A 25673-nucleotide genomic window follows, 5' to 3' on the forward strand; every position below is an offset into this window, starting at 1 on the left:
TTAGTGTAAGGGGATAAAATTAGAGTTGATTTAATGATACTCACAAAAACCCATCGTACATAACACTTCTGGTAGCCTCATGCCGGTCCTGAAACGACACCGATTTTCGTGCGCGTTTAAACATTGTCGCTGGATAAAACTCAAGTTACTTCTTCAAAAAGTATAGATCAAAAAATGCAGACGTCACCGGCTGAGCAGCCAAAATTTTACCGCGAACACGTGTGGCGACATTCGCAGAGTGCGGCAGAGAGTGTCACCGGAGCGGGGAGCGGGACAGAGCGCCGGCAACGGCACGGGATCGCGGCGAACATCCATGACGACGACTAGAGTAAGGCTACATCCGACGTCAGGAACATCCGCGGCTGCGACGATCGAAGCCAGAAAAGATTGCGCTCGGTCCGCTCCGCGTCTGAATCAACAGCGTTCGAATGTGTCACTTGTGGGTGGAGGGGGCAGAGGAGGAAGAAGAGATGTCATGGGGAGAAGGAGAGGGGAAATGGATGGACAGCGATGGAGCAGCAACCGGTACACCACAATTTATTACAAGACAGCCGAGTCACAAGTCGATTGAACGATGACACTACACGATCAACTAAGTAGCATTTCACATCAAACTAAATCTGGCCAAAATTATTGTGTTCAGTTTTAGGCCGTTTGTTAAACTAATAATAAATGAATCTAGTGAACACTCTAATGATGATAATACTGTTATCACTTATCATATAACGTCCTGAAAGCTGAGTCACAAGTTCATTTAACAATAACAAGAAACGATCCAACTAAGTAATATTTCTCCTCCCAACCAAATCTTGTCGAAATTATTTGGCTCAGAGCTGTGAGATAGTTACAGACTGTTCAGGGAACTGCCAATAAATAAAGAAGTAAATAAAGTAATAAACACTCGATTGATGTTCATTTCTCAAGAATAAAGTGGGGACAACAGAGTCGATTGAACAATATACGATCCAACTAGATGATACTTCACATAAAAAATTTGGCTCAAAGCTGTGATTTAGTTTCAAACCGTTTGTGGAAACAGATGAAGCTGGTGAGCACTCTTCTGATAATAACTTTTATCACTGATAAAAAAGTGGAGATAATAGTGAGCTGTATTCATATTGTTTACAGATTTACTAGAATACGACGTAGGTTTAAACTGTGGTTTAGAACTGTGATTTAATACTGTATTAATCATCTGTAATTATTTTATTGGGTGCTTTCGAGCTTGGAAATACAGTAGGGTAGATATAAGTGCATGAGCAGATTACGAATACTCATAAAGAAGAGGATAGTAGACTAGAAACTAGATAATTATGGATACCGGTAGTCAGATTTCACTGGAGTCAAAAGTGATTCCGTATTTGACAATGAATAGTTATGACAGGACTATAGTAACCCAGGATCATGATCCCTAGGGACTGCAGGACTATTGGCAATCATAGAGTGGTTGTATATACTTCCCGTTCTCAGATAAGCTATCACTCAATTCCTATTTCGTAACATTCATTACGTATGATATTAAAACAGTACTAGTAGTTATGTGAACAGTAGACCTCGCGCAGTTATAAAACACAGTCTCCTCTAATACTGTCCATTAGAGTAAATTTTGTCCTGTCATGTATTGTCGGCGAGATATCGGTATATAAACGACTAATGATTGGGTTGTTGTATCGGCAATGCTAATAATTTTATGTAAACAGCTAGGCTACTATCATCAAAAGCTTACTGAGTTGAAAGCAGAGAAAAGTCGGGAGAAAATACTATGCTAATTCAAGTTATCAATTGCATGCCTCACTGCATGCAATTAATAGTCCACACAACAGCTGTTTTATCACTAAGTTACATTGAGATATTGATTGCATGCGTCATTGCATGCAATTTATAATCCACTCGACAGCTGATTTATGATTAATAATTCTTTAGTCTGATCTTTACTCTATTATTGGTGCATGAAGGAGGCTCTTTTTCCTTTTATATTATCCTTTAAATGCAAAATTACCAAAAAAAAACTTGTATATACGTCGACGCGCAATTTAAAAAGGAAAATACCTGTCAAATTTCAAGAGAATCTATTACCGAGTTTCACCGTAAATGCGGAACAAATAAACATAAAGAGAAATGTAAAACCGTCGACTTGAATCTTAGACCTCACTTCGCTCGGTCAATAACCAATATCATGAAAATTGGAGGTAAAAGATAAAGTAGTGAAGAATTATCAACAATGGTTGTAAGCAATCAATGTAAATACATATACATATAATTATAAAACTATAGAGTTGAGTTGGGTAAGTTCACACAGACCTTCCATAAAATTGAAATTAGAAACACAAATTCTACAAAGCCTCGATTTCAAATTCTTGAAAATGTGATGAACTTTGTGAAAAATATACATTTGGTTTTAACCATTTGACCGATTATTAAGCTTTAGCTTTACGGGCACAATCTATTGGAAACTTGAATATCTTATATCAGAAGCGTGAGTAGAAATACTACTTATGATTAAATTAATATTCTGAGTCATAATTTCAATATAACTATTAATTTTTACAAAAAAATATTGACTTTGAAGGTACACTCACCTTGTACTTTCTTCCTCTCACAAAAAACAAAATCGTTTTATAAGTTGATTGAAATTGTCGGGCAATCAAAGATAGAGAGAAAGAGAACTGTTATCAGGAAATGGAGGTCCAAGGAAAAATAGAATCTCATTCTCAAACAAAGCCAGTTGAAAAGAAATATCAAAAACATTATTGTTGTTGTTGACAGCTCATAACGAAATATGAAAATAGAGTTTATTTATCCATGTTCAACTGAATACTGAATTATTCATTCAACGAAAAATAATTATCAATATTTGAATAACAAGATAAACATTTCACTTTGTATGATTAAGTACCATTACAAGATAGGTAACTTGAAAGAATACAAAATACACTTACATTCAAAATAATTTTAATTGATAACAAGTTTAATTAAACAAATGAAATTTTTCACTCAAATAAAAAATTAATGATAGGGCCAGGTTGTCCAAATTGATCACAGTTATTTGTCTTTAGGAAAACATTAAGTCAGTGATGAAGTACACCTCTTCATTTGCGAGTGAAATTTTATGCTCTTTAGGAGAAAAAGAAAGAGAAGGAGAAAAAAGGTTCCTATACTTTTTCGATATTATATAAAATTAAGTAATTGAGTGAATAAAATTTGACTGATTAGCTAAAAGAGAATTTCACTTTTGTATAAGGGATAGTAGCTTACTGACAATTTAGGCAGATTTTACTTCATCGACGTTTTCTTCACATTTCTTTCTCCATTTGTCCAAGGATTATTCTCCTTCTCCTCATCCATTTTTCAAAATTCAGGACCCATAATAAGCGTTATTACATATATATGAGTGCTGAAGTTTCATGTGTCTTTTTCATTTATGTGTCCAATTTAATGGCTGTGAGAATAAATTTATTACTTTTTGATTGATAAAATTTCTGTGATCTACTGAAGATATTTGTGAAAACTCAAAACAAAGCTTTAATTTGAAGCGGATACTTTCATACTTTTAATAATGACTTTAAATGAATAATCATACTTTACAATGTACAATGTAATCATACTATAATAATTGACTGCATAGCTTTTTGAAAATTATTGCAATTACATCGATTCACAATCGATTAAATCAATTAATTAAATGTATTACAGGAAATTATGAATTGTGAAGATTTTATTCATCAGATCATATTTGATCAACCTCACAGACAAGCAGGTGAGAGCTTTTATTTTTCAGTTTGGGAAAATAATTCATGTTATTCCAATGTAATAATACATTGTACTGTAGTACATCTTCTGTACTATATTATTGTATTTACTAGGTACTCTGAAATATACGTATAAGGTTCGAACCCCAATTTAAATGTATGTAATAAAATAATAATCTAATTAATGTAATCTTCCAATATAATTGACGTAAGCATACAATTATTACTTTTTTATTGATAAAGATCAATCATGAATCACAACATGACAAAACACAACTGACCTGATACGAAACAAAATTAATCTTTTGATAGAAAAAAGTGAGACATCAGCATTTAAAAATAAAAATAAATATTTGAACTGTTTATACTTTAACATACAAACTATGAACAAATAAGAATTGAAAAATTCATTCCCAATATTACAATAGAAATAGATTATAGTGAACACAAACTCACGAAAAGCTCACCATTGCTGATTATTCGCTAACAAAGAATCATCAACCAATGATGCTATTACTATTTGAAATTTATTCGAAACGGCCTTGAGGCCAAAAACTGGAAAAACTGCTGGCAAAAAGCTGAATACTGCTGGCATGATAGCCTGACATAGAATTTTTTTATTGGGTTTCCACGATAGCTTCAGGTGATGAATAAGATTTTTCCAGTCATTACCATAAATTATTTATAATAAAATGTGAAGCCGATGTTGGATACGTGGCTCAATGGCATTGATAAATGTTGTTCTAGATGTTTTTTCTGTACAAGTTTGATTTTTTACATAATTTCGACTGGTTGGATTTCTGCTTCTTGGAGACGATAAGAGCATTAGCATAGCTCCACGAAATGTAGAATATTAAAACGTCGATGAAGTCTTTTAAATTACATTTTCAAAATTCTCGGAGATTCAACTCAATTTCTTCACCAATAAATCGTCCAAGTCGATTTCGTTCTCAGACGATCGTTGACTGTTCTTTCGAAGAGCGGCATTAAAACTTTTGACAGTATCTTCAACAGAAATCCTCGTTGCATCTTTCCAACAAAACATTATTTCGTTCACTTCATCTTTAACTGAGATCACTTTTATATCGTTGAATAAACGTTTGTGTTTGTCCCTTGTTACTTCACGTAATGAGTCCAGTCGACATACGAAGTTCAAGATGAATATACCTGTGAAGATAGACTTCATTATCCTTCTGTTGACTATTTTAAACTAACAGTCAAAGCATGCTGTCAGATTCCAATTTATTGTCAATTCATGGAGACCACTGATTTGCAAGAACTTTGATATTCTTCATTGAGACCACTTGAGAACAACTTCGTAAACTTACTCCGTTCAAAAAACAAAACTGATTTTTAAACCTCCATATCTGAACATTATTGGATTGTAGGAGGAGTCTGAAATGATCAGTTGCAGTAAAATGATCTCTTATGCTGTTAAGTGGAGGAATCATAATCACACGTTTAATTTTATCTACTAAGCTCTTAGATTTATTCACGTTTCTTCTAATAGAAATTCTTTTCAAGTTCTGTGTTCCTACCGAAGTACTGCTCCAGCAAATCGCTAACATATAGAGTCGACTGGACAATAGCTTCTACCAGAAGTTACGATAAGAACCAAGATAAAAATAAAGATATCGACAAAAAATAAAAGAAGTTGAGATACTAAATGAAATATTGTCTTGTTAATTTCTTGACATTGGATTCAAACCATAAGCGAACAACAAGGGTTGACTTATAATAGAAATCCGTACAAAGAATCTCTGTTTGATATCTCCAACATGAAAGGTATTCTAGAAAGAATCAATCAAACACATCGATTATTTCCTGTTAATGTAACACTAATCCAACTAACCATTCTTTTAGATATCCGTTATCCAATTATATATGATCCAACTATTCTTTGGAACATCTGCTGAATTATCAATGACGATAGACCATCCAAAATTGAATAAATTTAGTCTCCTATAAAGTATTTACCCTGTGGGAGTGTTTTCACAAACTTATTGATCATAGAAATACAATATTATTGAGCATCACATCACGAAATAAATACATTAGTTTGATCAGACACAATAGACAGATAAACAATGAGAAAATAAAATCTTGGTCAACCCTTTCCACAGAAATGGTTTGAAAAAAGGAGTCCAGGGAGGATAACAGCGAGTACCATGAAAAACCGGTTACAATTATTACCTTTAATGTTAAAGATAGAAAGACTGTTCGACAGAGTTTTAAAAACCCACCTAATAAATTGGCGGGCAGGAAAACCGTTCCAATATTTGTTTTTAATTTCAAGATCCAGCAGGGGTTTCTGTTATGAAAGATTAACAATCAAGCAGTAGGCTAAAATATTATATTGAACTACAACACATTCCAGAAAGAGGTGATAGCCTACCTCCGTATTTGTTAAAAGTTTCTTCTTTTTCTAACTGGCCGAATGGTACAAGGACGCGCTCAATGGGCAAGATTCTAGGTGTCACAGAGCGTATTGAAATAAAAGCAAATTACAGTAATGTGGAGACCATCCGCTGGTAAACTCTACTACGGCATTGTTATACTAATATTTCAAGTAACAAACTGGAAAAATGAAGTAGAATAGATAGAATATAATGGAGTCGTACCTTTTTTAGAAATAATCTTCGATGTGTTCTCCAAAGTTTCGTTTTCAAGGAAAATTTTCGGAGGACAACTGAGTCCAGGAACGAATTCATTGCTGTTGATATCAAACAGTACGGCATCAAAAATGTCACCTATGAAAACATAAGATATGATATTTCACTCAACACATATTTTTTTACAAGCATAAATAAAGTACTGCTTAGTTTTATAAATAACCTAAAATTCTATTGATAATAATAATTAGTTTTATGATAATAAATTTATTAAACATAATATTTTTATTCAAATTTGTCAAACAAATATATTGAGTATTATCACATACTGTATATTAGTAATAGTATATTCGAGTAGCTGAAGAGCCACTAATTCAATTGTTCTTTGGAATTTCCTTTATTCGACATTGAAGCATATAAATGTTGATAGAAGCATAAAATTATCCATGTGAATACACAAATAAACTGATTAATATGACAATATATTATTTATATAAAAGCAAATATTGAAAGTTCAAATTGAGAATTGTTTTACTACTTAGTACTATTTATAATGAAGCTTCGATCAAATGATATGATGTAATCAATTTTCATTTACATATACTCGGTTTTAAATATAACATTCATCCAAACATGATTAACAATAGCAAGAATAAATTATTTCTGTTCAATATAGGTAAAGCTCTACATGGCTGTGCAAAAATTTTTTATGTAGTTAATTTGTTGAAAATATTTCTTATCAATTTTAAATTTTTGTTTCATCAAAATTTAAACAAAAAATGGTAGCTATGAAATATTTCAGAGTATTATCAGAGGTTACTTAAAGTCTAACAATAATCGAAGGAAACTTGACAATCATGTTTAGCAAGTGAGTCTTGGCTCGAACACAAACCTGATTTCATCGACTTCTGGATATAATCTATACCATCAGCAATGACTATTTTCATTTTATCACTCTCTTCCAAACCAAAATAGTTCACTGCGATGTTTTTGACTTCTGGATCGATGTCTACCACTGTGATGAAGGCCTAAAAACAGAGAAAACATATTTTATGAGAGTTTATAGTTCGAAATAATAATACTGAGGGTGATGCCCACATAAGCTCTTAGGCTTGTGCGTGCGTAAGGAGTGAGAGGGATGAGAGAAGACGAGTACTTTTTAGGTAGACGGGACCGACGACTTATCGTCTCCTCCGAAAGACAGGGTGGCCGTATCTATGTGATTGTGCTGTGGTCAAAAACTTTTGCCCCGGTCGAGATTCGAACTCGGGTTCTCTTTGATTATTTAGACCGGCATTCTCATTTACTCGAACGAGCCACCCAAAAATCGTTTTCCAATGATAAAAAATAAATACCATAAAGAGATACAAGTATGTTTCATTAATAATGATTATTATGCCAACTATATATTTTATTATTATTATGCCATAGATTATTAGATCTATTATAGATATGCCATTTATATTTCTGCCAATAAAACATTTTCATTTTCATAATAGATGCTTTCTATGAAGTTCGACTCCAAATAGTGGGAAAAAAATAAAATACAAAGAGGAAGAAGCTATAGAAAAGGCAAATGCAAATCGACTTTGTTTTCATACCAATAAGGAAGAAATGAATCATCAATAAAATTGAACATTATTGATGTTGCTTTCCATGACGAAACACTATATAATAAGTTGTTGTAGTTTAGACACTGTGTTACACTTGTAGCTATTTGAAAAACACTTACTTTTCTTGGCGAATTGAGGTATGCATTTCACTCCTGAGGAGGAACTTCACCAGGCTGATGAAGCTTCTCTTCAGGAGTGAAATGCATACAGTACCTCAATTCGCCAAGAAAATTAAGTTTTTTCAAATGTTAACAAATGTAACACAGTGTCTAAACTACAACAAGTTATTAAATATTATTAATGCTATCTTGGCACATGTATATTTTTATTAAAATAAAATAAGATACGTTACAAGTATTAATACATTCGATAACTTATAAATTCCTTAAAGATAACATGCCCCTATTCAATGGAGCCTATAATTATCTCTTCAAACACTCAACATTAACATAAACCACAACCAAACTCACGATGATTAATGGTACCAGAATCACGAACAAACAAATTGTATGGGATTCATAGGATAGAATAATATTTCAAGTGAAATTCAAAGTTTGCAAAGTTTTGCTCACCTGGGGAAAAAGCCTTCGAGTGAACATAGCTAATCCACCTCCACCCAAACCAATGATGAGTATCTTCAAGTCATACTTTCCGATTATCTTCTGAGCTAGGTAAACACCCAACAACATGTAGACGTGATGTTGACAAGCCAGGTAATCTAGATCAACCATTAAAGGAAACCCTTCACCTGAAATAAGAGAAAAAAGTAAAAAAACTAACTCCGCATGATAAAGAATTTTTTTTCATTTTCAAAAAATTACCAGAAGCTATGTGAGAAAACTAAATGAAAAAATAGCAAGATCGGGAAGTATTAACTAACCTTTATGGGTTTGTTCCTGCTTGAAATGGACTAGCAATATAAGGGAACTTATTCTTTCAAATATATTGCATATTTCTAAAAATATATTGTATATTTCCACAATTTTATATTCCTGCAGTGTTTAAATTATTTAGCGTATGGCGGATACACAACAAATATATAGCTCATGAGTCTCGAATGCCTACATAATATGTATTATACACTGTATATTTCCAAATTCTTTGAGATGTTGTGTAGTTTTTGGTCAGAACATACGTTTAAATGAATAATTCACTTTTAATGACGAAAGTCTCAATTATTTTGGGGGAGAATATTAATTTTACGAATTTCATAGTAAACTTCATAAAAACAACTTTGTCTATCATGAGCCTAGAATGATTAACTACTCTTACTTTTACATCGAACCTCATGAATTGGATAACATAGGTAGATATTTTGAAATAATAAATAATAATTTGAAATTCCACAATCTATATCTAATATAAATAAAAATTTATCGAGCCTCCAATTTTGACATCCAATAACTTTTTTATGTGTGCACCGAATTTGATGATTTTTTTTAGTTGTGTTCGTTATGCTCAGGACCAGGTTTATGGCCTATCAAATTTATAATCCGACTTCACGACTCTTTCCTATGGTCCTTCAAAGTTTACATGTAATCCTTATGGGAGGAGATTTGTGAGCTGGCCACACACAGAAATAAAAATCAGCTGTTATAATCATTGCGTCATCCAACAGCTGTCGATAGATCTGTTTTTCTATTAGTCCGGGCGCAAATGTCATTCCGTGGTCATTTTTAAGTAACAGTCGTGGAAGATGTCTCAATTTCTTCGTTAGGTCTAGCATAATAAGGATCGTGATGATAAGTCGAAATCACAGGCAAACACCTCGGAAAACAGGACGGCCGCCAAAATTTTCATAGTTTGTGCTATAATGCTTGTATTTCAATAACCGTTCAAGATATTCAAACGTTCTTTTAAACAAAAATATTTTTAAAATCATCCACTACAATTTTTGTTCTATAAAACGCATATTTTTCAAGTTATAACCTTCAAAAGCCTAAAAAAACTTTTTCTCTAAATTTGTTCAAATTTCATTTCATTGTAACTTTTTTTGTGAAAGAGATACAGAGAAATTTCAAATCTATGAAATTTAGAGCGTTTTTTCAACTTTAGAACGATATATCTTCATGCGCTGTATGTCAAGAAATGAGTTCTTCAGCGCCCTCCAAAGAAAACCCAGCATGATTTCTGGTGCGTTTTTCCATAGGCATGAGGTAACAAGCTTGAACTATAAAATCGTTTTATTTTTCATGACTACTTCAAGATAGAGATTTGCAAATGGTCTCAATCTCTTCGTTACAAGACGAATAAGAATATTGATGATGGAAACAACGAAAATATTCGACATCATTGAAAAATACAAGATGGCGGTCATTATTGACAAAAAATTTTGTTTATCCCTTGTTATTCAGTTATTGTGAAAGATATCGGATTGGTTTTACCATCAAAGTGTTTAGAATTAACCAAACAATGATGTTCGAGAGAATCATCTCACTTCGACCACTCTTTCCATTATTTATTCAACTTCAAAAACTTGAAACATACATTTTTCGGGGACAATATTACACTTTCCACGCTGTATATGTATTCGCAATGGACAAACACTAGTGTTATTGGCACAGTGTTGTAGAATATTTCCAAATCTTTAAAATGACATCTGGTTGGAGGCTGTAAGTCCATATTTTGAACGATTATTGAAATACAAGCGATATAGCAAAACCATGAACATTTTGGCGGCCATCTTGTTTCCGAGGTGTTTGCCTGTGATTTCGACTTATCATCATCATCACGATCCTTATTATGCTAGACCTAACGAAGAAATTGAGACAACTTCCACGGCTTTTACTCAAAAATGTCCACGGAGTGCCTTATTCATGAAATTTGCGCCCGGACTATAATTACTTTCTTTCTACTGATTCACAAAATTCTAATTGTAATAATAATGCCACGGTACGAACAACGTCCAAACTTGGGTCGTAGAACTCGAAATGCTGTAAATTTAGAATATGCACGGGAAAATCAGCAGCAAGGAGATATACCATTCTTCCATCCAAACCAATAAGCTAGAAGCGCCTGTATGCAAAATGCCGCATCGCGCCTCCTCAGGTGTGTATCAAGCTAAAGTTTGTCATGAGATGCATTACAGTAACTATTTGGCGGTACGAAGTTCGCCGGGCCAGCTAGTTTTAAATAAATTGTTTCATGCATCCACTGATCTACTCTTAAAGACTTGTAATTGTATTTTTGTATAAAACAACAAAAACATTCCTAGTTAAGACCAATACTTTCAAATCACTATTCAGAAATAATTATTGAATTTTTCAAGAATGGAATTGAATACTCACTGACAGGCAGCAATCTGGCTTCAGATTGAACAAGACTTTGGTTGCTGAAAAATATCAGTCGCCTGTAGATAACCGAATTGTCTCCCTCGGCATCCTCGATCACATACTCTCCCGACATTTCACTCTTGCCTTTGTAAACCTCTCTCCTATTGCCCAGATCTGGTCCGACTGACAAAAACGGTATTTTCTAAAATGCAAAAAAGGAAACCAATTCAAGTGAGATGGTTTCAACATTCAAAAATAACATATGAGTGCAATAAACTAATAAAATTATAAAATCGCCTTCATTAAATCCCTATCTCAAATCCATTACTGGGTCTTTAAGAATGACAATGCAAAACATACAATTTTTTATGCAAAATTTTATATTACGTTACGTCTATTCAATAATATCCGAATGTATGTTACTATTTTTAGAATGAGCAGAAGCGGAATAATCTAGCAGTACAATACGAAAAGCGGTAAAATGACTCATAACTTTAATACGTTATTGAATGGATGCAGTTTTAGGGTATTACTGTGTGTGATTGGTATGCTTAACTTTATTACCAAGTGATAAATCCGATTATTCATTGTTAAAGGTACTTCATAAATTAAAAACACTCAGAACCAGAACATTAATCTTCCAAAGCATTATTTCAGATGAGCTTATGGGTAGTGAGTTGATTCTTTTCATATTTTTACTTGTATGCAGGCCTACTTACTGATGTATTCAGTTATTTTAATAAAATGACAAAATGTTCCTATTAAATCTGAAAATTGTGTATTTATGTGGAGTGTATATTATGTAGGTATTTGAGACGAAGGCTATGCGTGTGCGTGTTGTGTGACTAAATAACTTGAATAAATTAATACCTTTTGCATTAGTAACAAATTCACTAAAGCTTCAATACTTAGTAATTGAAATACATCATTATTGATTATTTCAATTTGAATAAACAAGTGGTGGATATTTCATTTATGATAAATATTATAAAGGAACGAATTGGCTTATACATGAACGGGATAGGAAATACGCGATTGATACATCATCGCTGATGAACTAATGAATTAATTAACTTTACACTATGATTCTAAATTTACCGAGGATGGTTATAGGCATATTTTCATTCTTATTAACCAATTTTGATTTAATAATATTAATACCAATTTATTCATTTCGTGAATCAAAGTTCTCACAACGATAAAAGCCAAACAGAAGAGGGCTTTCTACAAGTGATTCCGTGGCATGATTGGTGGCACGCGTGACTCATGAATGAGAGGTTACGAGTTCGAAACCGATCTAACTAATTTTTTGCACAGAATTTTCAACCCTGATTTATTGATTGAGTACGTGCGTTATTTATGAAGATTACAATATATACTGGCTTATACACTTATATATAATAGCTTACAATTCAGTTTAGATAAAGATTATCCACGTTATTTTGAAAAAATAATGAATAGTTATGCTATTTTTCTATTTTACCTAGACATAAGAAGATTGCATTTCACAACATCAGATGTTACCCAGTGCAAAGCACGGATTACCTGCTAGTTAGTTGAAGAATTTAAATTGCAGAAGGTAATGTGGGAGTTATACTTATCGATCAAGAGTTAATGGCTAGAAAAAATCTCTTTGAAGAGTAGTCATTGATTTAATTCAGAAGAAAGAAAATTATCTATTGTCGGAGAGAAAAATATGGAAGATGTTTTTCAAGAATACATGAATTTTGTAAAAAAACTGAAGCCAGAACTTATAATAATGTTGATAATATAAAGATGAAATACAACCTGATTGAAAGGTATTTTTAAGTAGTAATGGAATGGTATACTATTTATAATGAAATGTGTTAGTTTGTCAAGTGACCTGTTTCTGTTTGATGATGCGCGCTGGAGCCATGGCTCGCACTGCGTTGCCCACCTCATCCTGCACTGCCTGCTGGTCCGTGTACTGGCAGCCTCTGTGCAGCAGAATGAATGCCAGTCTGTCCATTCCGGAGCTGGCCACTATCGTTTTCCTGCCTTCCTTCGTTCCGAACAGCCATTCTCTTTCCCTATACAAAAAATGGTTACAAAAAAACTGAAATTACAATATAAAGGAATAAAAAACTGGCATTCATAGTCATCATGAAATACACTAAAGCCTGGTTTTCACTAGTAGAGTAGTGGTACTCTAAGTAACTGGCATACTAACTCTACCGAGCTAACTCTACTCTACTTACTTGGTCGAGTAACTAACTGTTTTCACTACAATTGAGAATAATGGTTAGTGTGTTGTCTAGTGAACAGAACCACTACCTCCATTTGAACTAACCTTGAAATGACTCTACTCTACTAGCTTGAGGCTGTTTTCATTAGCATAGTAGTGGTAGAGTGGAGTGAGAAGCGGTTGTGGGGGAAGACAAGTGGTAGAGTACTATCCTACGGTGCTACCCCACTCTACTCCACAAAAAACTAGTACTCTATCAAGAACGTTTTCATTGGGAGAGTTCATAAGATAGTTAGTACTTGCCCAGGGAACTCTACCACTAACTCTACTAATGCAAACCAGGCTTAAAGGACGTTTGCGCAGTCAAAGCTGGAACTGAGTTTAATCAGCTGCTGTCTTAAACTCAAAATGTACCACATTATAACAAACGAGACTTGATATAGATTCAATACAGTTTAAAATTTAATTTAGTTTGGATTGTCACTGTGCAAACGGCAATAATAGTGTAATAACATCATAGATATTAGTCTAATTTAATAGACTGCACATAGATACAAGCTATCCAAAAACTCTTCAAATGAATACGGACAGTTTTACAAAATAAACATGATTCATTATTCATGAATGATTAGAAGAATGTGAAAACAGTTCATCCACAATCCGAAGATTGGAGCAAGTTTGCTATCTGCACATAGTGCTATTTATCACATATTATTGTTCTTGGAAATTAAACAGAAAATTTAGTGAGAGCCGATTCTCAGGTTCTGCCTGAATCTTTTACTATAAGTACAGCATTTGTACATCACCATTTATATTACATTCACATGATGTTTTCTTCAAGTAGGCTACTTCAAACTTACAATAACAAGTCAAGCCCCCAATCGTTGCAAGAGGTGGTGCATGGCAAACAATTCTAGCTTCTAGTCAAAGTCTGAAAAGTGTTATATCAGTGTAACAATTGCTTCAATCAATACTAAATATGGATATATTAGTTTTGATATGGTATTGTTCATTACTATTAAATATTATTTTTAGTTAATTTTAGTGAACTCACTTCTCTGTGTCAAAGATAAGTTATCTATGTAAATAAAATTTGAATATTTTTATTCGAACACTTGAAAAAAGACCGACAGGTCTATGTGAATTTAGCTTCAATTATTTTTTAAATGGCTAAAGCATCGATATAATCTACTTTACTTCAATTTACTCTCATTATGCTTCATATGAAACTGCAACAAGGAAGCAGAGCTACTGCAGTATACGACACGTCAAGTGTAACCTTATATGACAATATCATGTAATTTCATACAAGTGTAATCTAGTATTACTAATATACTATCTATCATCTACTTGAAATAAGTACATTTTCATTGATCTTCTATAAATCTGTATTTTTTGTGAAGTGAGAAATTCAATTCAATTTAGTATGACAAGAGTGTGTTAATATTAGTACGACAATCATGCAGATGAGCATATACCTGCCCTGCGGCACAATGAACGCGGCATAGGTCATGTTCTGCGGGGGCTTGGCGCATTTGGCGTCGACAACGACAACGGTGTATCGCGGCATGTCGCTGTGGGGCTCCATGAGGTCTATGCTCACCTCCCCCTCCGCTGTGGCGATGTCTGCGATGCTATGCGACGCCAGACCTGCGCATAGTGCTGCCGCCTGCTGGCTCATGCCGATCCGCGAAACCATCGCTTCAGCGCTCGCCACCCTCTCAACCGTCTCTCCCGAAACGACCACTTCTAGTACCTGTTACAATGCAATAAATGAGCAATTTGTCAACTAAACTTACTGTTTAGTGCAACAATAACATATGAATATAAGTATGATTATAAATAGTTTCAACACTGTTTAATAATAAAATTTGTTGGATAGCAATTGCCAACCATTTTTTAGTGAAACAATAAAATAAACTTAAATATAATGTACACAATAAATTAGTATGATTATAATTAGTTTCAACACTGTTTAATAAAAACATTTGTTGGAATTGGTATTGTGGAAATTCAGCTGAAGATGTGTTGGTTTCAACACGAAACTGCAGTTCTGTGTACAAGTCTAAGAAACGTGTAGGCCTATGTGACAAAAAAACTGTGTTTTTTTCAAACTGTTTAGTGATTTCATCGACAGAATCTCATTCAAACAAATTAAGTTGCATCATTATTTAATTATCCATTCATACAAAATCACATCATTAAAATGGCATTGGAAGAGGGAAAACAAGCAAATCCTTCAATATTCCTACACCAATTGATGAAGATGGTAAATCTTCATTAAGAATGAACTGAAAAATTAATGAGACTGATTTGCCGCAATCAAAGAAACTATTCAAGTCCAAAAAATGTTTATGCTGAGGATTCGGAATTAAGAAATATTAGGTAAGCAATAAAAATGGTGATTTACCCAATTAAACCAATTTCAAGTTTAAAAAATAATATTAAATAACTAAATAGTAAAAGTAAAAGAAACAGACTCACAGAAATATTTCACTTTTGTATTGCCAGTGTTTTAGATTTGGAACGAGTTGCTTATTGATCTTAACATTAGGTGGGAATTTATCGTTATTAAAAAATTGTATCAGAATAATCAATAATGATGTGATCATGAAATACTTGAATAAATTCTAATCGTATTAAACAATGTAAACTATAACAACTTTTATACTCAACACTAATCCAAACCCATAAACTCTTGATAGAGATGAGTCAACTGAATAAAAAATTCAACTTGAATCTTCTATTTATTCGGTTTATCACAGCGAAAAATTCATAACCAAAGATAAGATTCTGATTTCACTAATTTCTTTTCTCAATTAATAATGGGATTGTAAAAAGACCGATTTCAAAAGGATGGAACCATATATACTTTATCTATTAATGAGCAAACATTAAAAAGAATAGTGTGATGGTTCAAAGGTACGTTTGTAAGTGATAGCTGAGAAAACACTAATCGCAATTAATTGAGCTGGTAACTTAAATGATTTTCAATATTTTTTTTTATCGCAAACCGTTTGATGAAAAATGATTATTGAAAAAAGATATGTATTACTATTATTATTACATGATCATTTTTTAAATTAAAATTTACGTTAATTCTAATAAATCTTTCTCTTTTAACACAAGAGTTCCCCCACTTCAATATCTTCATAGAAAATCAAATACATTGTATCATGTTAATGAATTATGTTACTTGGCTTACACAATATTCCATCGTAGAAATTTGTTATATTCAATCACTATTCCATTACATCACTGCATAAGTAGGAAATTTTAGAAACTAATAAACGAAAGCAAAATAAATACTAAATAGTAATGCATTGATACAATTGATTTGTATCAATGATAGTTAGAGGAGTAGCTTGGACGACATACGTTTCCGAAACTGAAAAATAAAACATTTTGGAGCAGTTTGAAACTTTACATAATTGCCCATAAACTTTCGCTTATAGAGACATTCGGAATAAATGTATTTTATTCTGTGTTATATATGGATTGTTCTGTGATATTTGGGTACTCTAACTCATACTGAATGTACGAGGGTAATTTTTTCAATCTCCGATCACATATCATAAGACACAGACAAGCGGAGGGAGGGGGGGGGGGGTTTCACAGGGCTGAACAGCTTATCATCTCCACCTAACCCTCCCTGACTTGGCCACTAGTACCTTATACCCTTTTCCCAAACTAAGACATGACATTGAGGGCAGAGCTTCCCAACTAACGAGGGGCTTAAAAGCAACGTCTTAGCCCACTTAAACACAAATGGCGGCAGAATTTTATCGAGAGGGTTTTGGTAGGCTAGTTCACTGATATGACAGATGCCTCAATCTTCAAAGCAACTATGTTGGAGAATAATCATGAATATAAGTAACGTTCTGTGAGAAGAGTAGTTTATATAACCTACATTCGTCATATATTCACGGCCAATTGGAGGTTGAAAAAATGACCCTCGTATTAGTTTTTTAGATGAGGCATAAGGAGCACAAATTCTGACAGAGCCACCTTCCAGAAATAATTCTCATAGTTTTAGAGTAATTTCTCCACTTACCGGTTTAAAATTCGGCATGACTTTCAATTTAGTACAGACAAGGACAAAGACAGGCATGCGATGCTCGAGCTGATCACTGTCGTGGCACTGGCAAATCCTGACAAGAAATCCCATAGCAGGAAGTTGTTCTAGCAAGTACGATAGAACATGTTTCTGGAGAAGAGATACAATAATATACCTCCCTCCAACTTTTAATACTCTGCTGACATCCTGAAAATAAAGAAACGAGTAGATTGTAGTCTAAAAAATGATAATGAAATCACCAATTTACATCCATACCTCAATTTTATTGTTCTAGTTGCCTTTGTAGCGCCTGTCTTACGTTACCATTCATGTATTGGGCACCAGTAAATCTAGAGAGAAAACATGAAAAGCCGCTTCACAGTTTCAAAGTCACAGTGTGGCGTGCAACGTCACCAAGGGCTATTCTAGAACCATATTTTTAGGACAAAAATAAATGTTCAGTTATAGTTTATGCTCTATGTTAACATGTTAGAAAACTTTCAACAGCCTTCATAAAACAATTTCTCGAATCTAGCCAAAACTAAGAATAGTTTTTAAATATGATACCGAGACCTATATATTGAGATGTGTATTGTTTCACTTGGACCTACCTTGAACATATTCAAAACAGTTTCTTTAGATTCAACGGTATCCTTTGGAAGAAGAGCGTCGAGAGTGCCCTTATCTAATGCAACATTGAAAGATCCATCTTCAAACTCCATCTTTTGTACATCCATTTGTTTAAAGACAAGGCCATTACGTTTTTTACATTTCCTCTGCATTTGTTTGATGGCTACGTTACTAATATCAATGTTCATCATACTTCTGCAACAAGAATCAAACAATGTATAATTCATCTATTTCACTGCAGGTTTTAAATGTTTACAAACATATTGCAAAATTTGATATTTTAATACAGAACATTTTTACGCATAATATACGATATACAGTGCATCCCTCTTTAGGTTAAACCTGTGTGAAGGTATGATTTTGGTATGTGAATATGGTTTATGAGTAATTTGTGACATTATTTTTGATATGAAAATAGATCTGTATCATTGATTACATAGCAATAAATATGTCTTATTTCTTAGATTTCACCTAACAAAACATGATATTTGTATTGCTTTAGAACCGACCTGAAGAAATAATAGTTCTCGTAATAAAATACAATTTGTCATCAGTACATAATGCACTCTTTATGTAAATAGGCCTACTATGAACTCTCCCATCATTACATTATATCGTATATATCTTTATATCTTCATCCATTACCCACACTGTAGGATCTTTCATACTTCTGTCCTTCGTCATTGACCAGCTTCCTGGATGGACAGCGTCTCTTCATATTCAGACCTAATTTGGTCGTCGTTGATTGTAAAAATTTTTAAAAAACTTGTCACAAACATTAAAGTTTTTAAAGCTTAAAAATGTATCGAGATGGTCGGTCGGATTCTAAATCACTCGAATCAAATTAAAGACTTGTCGGCCTCAAAGTATTCAGCCACAGAGTAGAATGGCATCCCACGCAGCCAGGCTCTAATCCTTCCACCAAAACTTCTGTCATCCAGATCCCTCACCATGTCTGGTAGCGCGTTGAAGATCTTCTGTGCCAGTACAGGGAAACAGTCTCTTTTCTTGTTCAATCTGCAGAAGGGTGCATCAATTTTAGCTTTCCCTCTAGTATTATACGAATGCTTATCGGCTCGTCTTGTCATTGAGTGATAATTACTTTTAATGTGTAGCAAGGAGAGCAGAATATACTGGTTGAACACCGAAGATACCCAGTCTGATGAAGATCGGCCGACAGTGATCAAGGTATCCTGCTAAGTCTAAAGTTCTCAATGCCTTCTTCTGTTGAAGAAGCACATCATTACATCCGAGCGCATGTCCCCACATCTGCACTCCGTAAATAATATGGCTGTGGAACAAGGCAAAGTAGACTTCGATGGTGTTACGTTATATGAAGAAAATGAGATGAAATGAACAAAAAACTAAAAACAGTAATTGATCAAGTTAACATAGAAAATTATTTATCATACAAGGCCTTGTTTTTTTAGCATAATGGCACTCTATTCTGATAACATTTGAAATCTATCAGGTTATGAAAATTTCAAAGGCATTCGAGGCAAACTTGTATACTTACTTACTTGCATACTTGTGATGATCCCACTGGAAGCTTTGCAGCCGTGGTCGTCGTTTGTCCGATTCAACTTGAGGTCAGACGTCCTCCCAGAACTCTTTCATGGAATAGTAGTTCTTTTCCAGCAGATATGTCTTCAAAGATTTTCTGAAGATTGCAGGATCACTATACCTCCTTATGTCTAAGGGGAGCCTGTTAAACACCCTGCTGGCTACATTCCTCGTACTATTCAAGGCTAGTGTTGTCCGTTGTCTATCTATGTGGACGTTCCCTCTCTGCCTAGTATTGTGGTGGTGAATGCTGGAGTTTCTTTCAAAATGATCAGGATATTTCAGGATTGTTGTCGCTGACTCCAGTATGTACACATCCGTTAATGTTAACACTTGTAACTTCCTGAATATTGGTTTGCAATGTTCAATATAGTGTGCACCACTTATAATTCTGACTATTCTTTTTTGCAGTAAGAATACTCTTTCTGCTTCTGTGCAATTTCCCCAGAATATGATGCCATATGTTAAAACACTGTGGAAGCAGCCATAATAAACTTTCATCAATACTTCAGTGTCCACTACTTTCTGCAGGCGACGTGCAAGGCAACACACTACGTTTAATCTCTTAGCAACATTATTAATGTGTTCTTCCCAACGTAGATTGTCAGCAATGTGTACTCCCAAGTATTTGGCATTTTCATTCAATTGCAAGTGTTGATCACCAATGCGCAAACGTGGACTAAAGTCTCTTTTCTTAACATTATGGAACTGCATCACACACGTTTTCTTTTGGTTTAGTACCAGCTTATTTTCTGTGCACCATATACTCATCTCATTCAAACCTTGTTGCGTTTTCTTAATTGCTTCAGAAGAATTCCTGTCTACTAAGAGGTGACACACATCATCTGCAAACATCCAAATCTCCCCCGCTTGTACTGAAGTTGGAAGATCATTCACAAAAAGCAGGAAAAGAACTGGACCCATATTTGAGCCTTGCGGCACTCCTATGTTAACATCCTGTTGCACTTGTGATCTTATATGTCGAATAACATTATCCTTTCCCATGTGACTCACAGTGACCAGTTGTTGTCGGTTTTCCAAGTAAGTCATTATCCAATCCAAGGGTTTTCCTGTGATTCCATACTTGACAAGTTTTAGCTTCAACCTTCTGTGATTAACACAATCGAATGCCTTGGTCATATCGTAGAATATTGTGTACACCTCGTCCGTACAATCTACTTTATCGTACACTGCAGTTAATAAGGCAAAAATTGCATCTGCTGTGCTTTTTTTCTTACGGAATCCGAATTGTCTACCACTTATCAATCGGTGTTGCTCCAAATATGGAATCAATCTGTCCAGATAAGCAACTTCAAAAACTTTGGAATAGACTGATTGTACAGCTACAGGTCTATAGTTGCTTACTACATCTTTTTCATTCTTTTTATATATTGGGACCAGTTTAGATGTTTTAATCGCTTCTGGAAACTTCCCTTCTTCAAATGACTTATTAATAATCAACGACAAAGGTTCAGCTATAATATGCGCTGAGGCTTTAACTAGTCTACATGGGATATTGTCAACTCCAGCACTTGGTTTATTGCACACTCTATCAATAATTTCAATCACTTCATCGGCACAAGTTGATCTTAATTGAAATTGACGACCATCGATTTGCTCGCAAACATCCTCTATAATATCTTGATTGTGTAATTCATCACCAACAAGGCTCTTTACCTCCTCATAGAAATATTTATTGAACTCTTGTGCAATCTTAATGGGATCATTAACTGGCTCATCGTCTATTTTCAACCTCATATTATTATGGATGAAAGTATCCTTTGTCAGACTGTGAACAACTCTCCATGATTCTTTGCTGATATTTCTTGACTTTATTATTTTATCTCGGTAGAATGCCCTCCTATTACCAGAAACCAATTGTGAGTGCTGTCTCTTTGCATTACAATACTCCAACTTAGCTCTCTCATCACCAACTTGCCGAGTCCTCCAATACATTTCTTTTAATTTTTCTTTTGACAATAATATGTCATTGTCAATCCAACTCATATCAAATGAGTTATTAATCTTATAGATCTTTTTTGGAAAACATATTTCAAAACAGTATCTATAATCGTTATAAAATTTATTGAACAATTCGTCACAAGACTTTTCACCATCCATGTCCATCCATTTAATCATGCCAAGTCTTCCAAAGAATTCGTCCATACCCAGTCTTGTAATTCTATTTCTCTCTATTTTCATGCATAACTTGGTATTAACATGCACATCTATATCTATGTAAAGCCATCTATGATCAGACAAGGGTGTGTCTATACAGCCGCTTTGTACTTGTTTTATGTTCTCACTTATCAGTACATAATCAATTTGTGTTGATACATTTGGAGTCACTCTAGTGTTCATTTTTATAACATTCAACAATTTGTGGGATTCCAACACATCAAAAAAACATCTTCTATATACAGAATCAATATTGCCATCGATATTCATATCTCCACATATTAAAATAGGAACATTCAAACTTTCGAGTTGGTTCAACAATTGCTCCAATATTTCAATGAAATTGTAGAAATTATTATCATGCGGTGGACGGTACACAACAAGAAATACGAATTTATATTCAGCACTTTTGAAAATACATGCACTACCCTCAAACACCCCTTCAGTCATGATATCTTCATATAGCAATGGGTATGATTTCATGCTCAAGCTCTGTTTCAAATATATAGCAACTCCACCACCATTTGATTTTTTTCTATTTGCTACTGCTACTTTATCATATCCATGTATTTTAAAAACTTTATCTTTATCCTGGTTTAACCAAGTCTCAGCGAACGCCAAAATATCCGGTTTCAATTCAATCAACTCAACCTCCAATTCCTCAACCTTGTTAAAAATAGATCTAATATTCAAAAAACATATACGTAAAACATTTCTATTTACAATTTTTTCCTCACAATGCGAGGAAGTCAAATAATTTATTTCATTACAATCAGTAATTACGTCATTTTTATTTACAAAATCTACTTTTCTATTTGTACGTTTTGTCTTCTGAATAAAAAACGCTTTAGTGTTACATTTTTTGGCCAACATTTTGAATCATTCACTACGTTTCTATACGTAAATTCTACACCCAATTTGAAGCTACAGTTGTATCCTTTGCTGTCCAATTTTTCAACAATAAAATCAACACTTGGGAATTCATCTTTAAGAAACTTTTTCACATCATCAGAAGTGGTTCCCTGCTTTACTTTACCAAGGTGATACCAAGCTTTCTTTGCACCACTAATGCAATTTTCCTTGTCATTTGTACCCACTATCGGTTTATTTTTTTGTATTACATAATTATTTTTCTTTTCCGTAACATTCAACCTACCTCCTGTATTGTTTTGAGTTATTTTATTTTTAGGTTTACTTTTTGCAACCATACTCCATGTTACGCCTACTTCATTAGATTCATTTTTATTTTCAACTAGATTTTTATTATTATCATCATTTCCTACAGAAATTCCACGATTGACTGGTTGAGCAGATAAGATTGTAGCTGCAGAGTCATTATCAGCAGGCACTATCACGACAGCAGCATCACTATCAGAGCTAATAACCGGCATGTTCAAATCTGTATTTTCTAACCTATTTGATTTTTCAATTTTTTCAACACGACTATTAAGCTGAATATAATTTTTATTCATTTTTGAAAGTTCATTCAATAATTTGAGCAGCTTCATTTGACTTTGCATCGGTATTATTTTCTTTAGAATTTGAAATATATTCAGTAATAAGACTTCTTACCTTGTGCTTGCACATGTCACAATACCAAGTGATATTTTCACCCATAGATATTATTCCGTAATAATCACTCGTAGCAATATTCACACACTCTATATGGTACCATTCACCACACATTCCTTCACAAAAAAGCCCATTATCCTTATCTTTCACAACTTTTTTACAAGAGCCACAATCAGATTTCTCATTACCGTTCGCCATCTTGTGACGTCACCCCGTCATCATTTAATGATTATTTGATAGCCTAATGATGAATGGTTTGTCTATATTTAAGATACAAATAAAAAATGGCTCTTTTGATAAGAATAGTTTACGTAATTATACTTACTTGTATCCAGCATCATACAAATCAACACTGAGGTTTGAGTTACCGCAACCAATAACAAGAATGGAATCGCTTATTTTGATATATTTTTCAAATATTCCACGAAGCTCTCTGTACTCTCCATACCTTCAAGTAAAAAGTAGTGTTGTAAAACATATAACAAGTCAAAATACTGGATGTTTTTCATTTAATTAAGATAACATTTCATTTGATTTTAATAGTTTCAGTAATGTTACTTAGGTCTAAACATTTCAACTTGAGGGAAAGCGTGCCAATCAACAGAAATAAAAAAATGCACCATAACTGAACAAATGCTTTTAAACTCACATCAAGTCATATGAGATCAGCAAAAAAAAAACGCAGAAAAATGCTTTCCTTAGGTAATAAACTTTATTGGATTAGGTATACATTTCTGAGGTGTTTTGAACAAGTAATAGATTAAGTTTTGTGAATAAATACATATTCTAGATGAATTTCTTAGCATAGAGTTTAAGCATACTATATTAAATTTATAGAATTTAGTTTTTAAACACTTAGATTCAAAGAAAAACTTATACGTTATTACCATTCAAAAGCTTCGTTGCCTCGTTTGACAAAAAAAGAATCCCAATAGTCCTTCTTTGTAAAGTCGGAGTCAGTTCGAGGTAAGATGTTCATACTAGAAGAATATTTTCAAATAAATAAATTACGTTAGATTGATAATACAATTTTTACAAGCAAATAGCACATGTCTCTCAACAGAATTATTTTTATTTACCTAACCTCAAAGTTTGATCACAGGATCGCAAGAGGATGAACAACGACACAAAGCAAAGGAGGTCAAAAGTACACTCCTGTCGAAATGAAATCTGTAGGTGGCGCACAACACTCCGAGATGTATTGTATGGCTGCACTCACGCTACAGTGATTCAAATTGTACAACCTCATTCGCCGGTACCTATAATTTGCCATTATAACGTGGACCACACTATATATCTTACTACACTGCCATAATAACTTGGACTTCACTATAGTGTGAGTTTGATAACCAACGAGCTAAAATATAGTAAACCATAGAGCGGCTGTTCGTGTGCTTTCTGCGCTCTCAATGTGTTACACGGCGAACTAAGTCTGCTACTGCAGTAATAGGTGCGTTTTTGTGAGTTAGATTGAGTTAGATAGTGAGGTCCACGTTATAATGACAGAATTTGGTCAACTTTGGTTTTACTATCCTTGTCTATCATCCAATAAAGCCGGTGATACTATCCTTTTCTAGGTCTACAACGGTGCCAATTATGTTTTTGACAGTGTAGAAATATGATTAATTAATGCAGAGAATCGGCATCCCTATTCTTCTATCTTTATCTACTGTCATTATAACGTGGACCTCACTATATGACTGAATATTATCATTAGGATATTCATGATGATTTATTTATTTATAAGGTTAGCAAAAAAAATACAAGAATCGGAAAATAAAAAACAGGCTATTGCCTAAAACTTCTTCAAAACTATATGAACTATATAAAACTATGATGATGATGGTATTGCAAACTTGATTGGAACGAAGTATAGACATCAGCTTATATTAAATAAAAAAATAACAAACTAAGGCCGGTATTAGACGGTAATATTTCTGTCATATTATGCAGATCATATGAAATAAGTTGTACAAAATCATATTTTTTCATATCATAGAACTATTACCGGCCTAACATCAAACAAAACCGGCCTAACATGATCATAATATAATAATATTGGATAATAATATGTTAGGCCGGTTTTGTTTGATGTTAGGCCGGTATGATCATAATAATATAATAATAAAATGTTAGGCCGGTATTAGACGGTAATAGTTCTATGATATGAAAAAATATGATTTTGTACAACTTATTCCATATCACAGAAATATTACCGTCT

The 25673-nt window shown here is 33.6% G+C and overlaps 2 protein-coding genes across 18 annotated transcripts in view; both read right to left on the reverse strand.

Moving 5' to 3' along the window:
- The window catches only part of LOC111044353 (sodium bicarbonate cotransporter 3), a 112519-nt gene extending 112086 nt beyond the window's left edge, over window positions 1–433 (reverse strand). For 3 of the 17 annotated variants that reach the window (XR_005570883.1, XR_005570885.1, XR_005570884.1), the window contains exon 1: window positions 45–432. Coding sequence is in view for 9 of the 17 variants with exons in the window: in XM_039424479.1 (XP_039280413.1) it covers window positions 45–124 (80 nt within the window). In the remaining 8 variants the exon portion in view is untranslated. Of the gene's footprint in view, window positions 1–44 lie in introns of all 17 variants that reach the window. The other 14 variants (XR_005570888.1, XM_039424488.1, XM_039424491.1 and 11 more) reach the window with 8 other exon arrangements.
- Window positions 434–2935: 2502 nt separating this feature from the next.
- On the reverse strand, window positions 2936–24611 carry LOC111051997 (eEF1A lysine and N-terminal methyltransferase homolog). Its single transcript, XM_039424493.1, has 11 exons — window positions 24340–24611; window positions 23778–23900; window positions 18121–18334; window positions 17507–17716; window positions 14931–15208; window positions 13111–13297; window positions 11262–11448; window positions 8547–8722; window positions 7254–7389; window positions 6371–6499; window positions 2936–4916 (listed from the first exon to the last, which is right to left on the reverse strand). Exons 1-11 carry the CDS (start codon window positions 24429–24431, stop codon window positions 4654–4656), a joined length of 1995 nt encoding a protein of 664 aa, XP_039280427.1. The 5' UTR covers window positions 24432–24611; the 3' UTR covers window positions 2936–4653.
- Between the last annotated feature and the right edge of the window lie 1062 nt (window positions 24612–25673).

The sequence above is a fragment of the Nilaparvata lugens genome, chromosome 3 (assembly GCF_014356525.2).
Source record: "Nilaparvata lugens isolate BPH chromosome 3, ASM1435652v1, whole genome shotgun sequence".
Lineage (NCBI taxonomy): Eukaryota > Metazoa > Arthropoda > Insecta > Hemiptera > Delphacidae > Nilaparvata > Nilaparvata lugens.

Excerpts from the sequence above, each read along its gene's own strand:
- LOC111051997 (XM_039424493.1), bottom strand. The coding sequence starts at position 24,431 with ATGAACATCTTACCTCGAACTGACTCCGACTTTACAAAGAAGGACTAT. Across the intron at positions 13,298-14,930 it reads TTCATTGTGCCGCAGGGCAG|GGAAAGAGAATGGCTGTTCG; the intron begins GTATATGCTCAT and ends TTTTTTGTATAG. Across the intron at positions 6,500-7,253 it reads CCAGAAGTCGATGAAATCAG|GTGACATTTTTGATGCCGTA; the intron begins GTTTGTGTTCGA and ends ATGTTTTCATAG.